Source organism: Elephantulus edwardii, unplaced genomic scaffold (genome assembly GCF_000299155.1).
Source record: "Elephantulus edwardii isolate Elephantulus edwardi_28Jun2011 unplaced genomic scaffold, EleEdw1.0 scaffold00319, whole genome shotgun sequence".
Lineage (NCBI taxonomy): Eukaryota > Metazoa > Chordata > Mammalia > Macroscelidea > Macroscelididae > Elephantulus > Elephantulus edwardii.
The window spans coordinates 365,838-368,733 of NW_006400069.1; the positions used below are offsets into that span (position 1 = coordinate 365,838).

Below are 2,896 nucleotides of genomic sequence, written 5' to 3' on the forward strand. Positions count from 1 at the left end.
CAAACAGTGACTGCACACCAATGTTCATAGAACACCATCACAAGAACATGGCAACAGCCCAAATGTCCAACCACAATCGAATGGATTGAGAAATTATGGTACATTCACGTGATGAAATACTATGCAGCTGGTAGGAGCAATGATTTTGTAAATCACTACCTAATTTGGGAGGGACTGGAGAGCATTATGCTGAGTAAACTAACTCAGTCACATAAGGACAAATACTGTATAAAACCATTATTGTACAGTAAGCATGAGGATCCAAGAGGGGACTGGGTAAGAACAGAGGGGTAAGGATGGGTGATTAATCATAGGGTCACACAATTTGATGGGTGGAGGGATGTTGTTGTTGTTGTTATCTGCCATCAAGTCGCTTGTGACTCATAGTGACCCTATGTACAACAGCCCTAAACTCTGCTCTGTCCTGTGCCAATCGCACTGTCTCTGACACTCCCATCCTGATTACCCCAGTCACTGAATCAATCCATCTCATAGAGGGCCTTCCCCTCCTGTGCTGTCCCTCCACCCTACCAAGCATGATGTTCTTTTCCAAGGACCGGTCCCTCCTCACAAGATGTCCAAAGTATGTTAGATGGAGCCTCAGAATCCTTGCCTCCAAGGAGCAGCCCGGTTTAACCCTTGCCAGGATGAATCTGTTTGTTTTCCTAGAGGTCTATGGTACCCTCAATATTCTTCTCCAGCACTGGAATGATTCAGTGGGGAGAAAAATGTATAAGAACTTCTAAAATCAGAATCTTTTAAAAAGTGAATAATTTCTAAATTGCAATTTTTTTTTTAACCAGGATGCAGTAGTTTAGATGGGTAGTGCCATCAGTGTTGAGCAGCAGGGAAGGTGGCTTCAGGAGGCAGGCAGGTGGGGCAAGTCTGGCACTGGTGTCATCTTATGGCAAAGATTTACTCGGCACGATCCACCCCTCCGAGGTGAGCTTCATCAAAATTGTCCACCTGTCTTCGTTCACTGTAGCTGTGCAAAGGGACCAGACATCCACAAGGCAAGAGGTCTTTCTCCAAATCTTCATATAAAGGCAATACTCAGACCAGCTCATCCAAAAGGATACCAATGCCCTGAGTGGCCTCTAAGGGACCAGCAATGGGTTTGTTACACATGGGACAGACACAGCGCACTTCCAGCCACTTTACCAAACACTTCCGGTGAAAGGCATGTTTGCAAAGGAGCATACCGAGCTCATCCTTCCCCTTGAAGTCTTCCAGACAGACTGCACAGGTTTGCCCATAAAGCTGTAACTTCTTCGGATCACCTTTAAGCACCACCTCCTTATAGCCATATCGCTCACTCTGTGCCTGGTTCCGGAGTTTGCTGATAAAACAGCAACAGAAGATGAGGCTGAGCATGAAGACAAAGATGCCTGTGCCAAAGATGACCATGTAGATGTTGAGGGGAAGGTCCTGAAAGCTGACGGGTAGCATTGAGCAGGACTTGTTGGTGCCAACCAGTCCCAGGCCGCAGAAACACCCGCTACACCACTGGAATGGGTGCATTAATGAAGTCTCGGCTGGCTTCCTCCAGCTAACGAAGCAAGGTGTCGGGGGAACGCGGGCGGGCGAGCTCCGCTGGCTCTCTGGTCCGCAAAGGGGGTCGGCACAGCCACAGCGACCGTCGTTCTCGGGAAGTGGAATTCTCTTCCAAAGTGAGGAGGTTTCCAGGACCGGCTTTCGGAGCGCCAAAGAGGAAGGAACAGAAATTCCCCTGGAGTGTAGCATCACGGAATCAAAGCGAGCGCAGCTCCGGGTCCGGGGAGATGTGGAGCAACGCGGCGCGGGACTGAGGGAGGGCGCCAGGCTGCGGCAGCTCTCGGCGCGCGGAAGGATCAAGCTCTGACCGCCAGGATCCGCAAACGTCCCAGGTGAGGAGGTGAGGACTCTGAAACTTAAATTGCAATTTTTATAGTTCTTTTTAATGTTCTTGGAAAACTTTATCCTAAACGTCATCCTGCATGCTACTGATGGATCCTGTTGTCAACAAGCATACTCTGAGGGGTTAGGAAAACAGCAGCAGAGGCTACCTGGCCCCGGACCCACCCAAGCCAGCCAGTCCTTGGCTTACAACCTTCCAAATGGTCCTGATTTCAGACAGTAAGTTATCTAGGAGTTTTCAGAAACACTGATGTACAGCACAATACAGACTATGCTTGATTTAGCTAAAGGACTGTCAAGGATAACTAGTAACATGCCAGTAGTCTAAGAGCTTGCTGGCATGAGCAGAGCAACTGTTATCAATAATCAAACTGGTAGAATTCCACATACAAAGGTGGCCTGAAATTAAACTGCTTCTTTACTTCTGGGTCTAGACTTCTGACAGAGACACAAAAGCAGTTAAATATTTTCAATCAATTTTACTTTATAAAGGCTCATATATACACTCCGGTGCCAACAATTTAATAAGAACCTAGTATTTCACACATGACTGCTATGTCTGCATGCTACATAGCCCTGCACAAGCTATGTGGCAACATGCCCTTCCCCACACAGACCCTGCACAGCTCTGATCACATGACCCTATCTCAAGCTCACCATGAGCTGCTGGCGGCCACAGCATACTTTGAGCACTACCATTTCTTGTAATCAAACCAGGCCGAAGGACAGAGGGCTGATTATTTAAATACTACCTCAGGTATTACCACCTCCACAGATGATCATAAAACAAGCTTTTAAATGTCCTCAGGGGAAAAAAAATCTTCATCTCTCCTGAAATTACAACTTTGTTTTCTCTAAATACCTCTGAATACTTCAAATTTAACTCACTGAATTAAAATTTATTTGTCAAAGGGAAAAAAGTGAAGTTGTAAATTGCCTGTTCAGTCTTCACAAAGAACATGCTTGGGTCGGCTTGGTCTGAATTCTATCAAACAAATCT

At 46.6% G+C, this 2,896-nt stretch overlaps 1 protein-coding gene across 1 annotated transcript; it reads right to left on the minus strand.

The window, feature by feature from the left end:
- Window positions 1-1,051: 1,051 nt before the first annotated feature.
- Window positions 1,052-1,538, minus strand: LOC102869567 (RING finger protein 122-like). Its single transcript, XM_006901322.1, has one exon. The coding sequence runs from the start codon at window positions 1,519-1,521 to the stop codon at window positions 1,054-1,056; it is 468 nt and encodes a 155-aa protein (XP_006901384.1). The 5' UTR covers window positions 1,522-1,538; the 3' UTR covers window positions 1,052-1,053.
- Window positions 1,539-2,896: the final 1,358 nt, after the last annotated feature.

Bases quoted from the DNA above. Each gene is read 5' to 3' on its own strand.
- LOC102869567 (XM_006901322.1), bottom strand. From the start codon at position 1,521: ATGCACCCATTCCAGTGGTGTAGCGGGTGTTTCTGCGGCCTGGGACTG.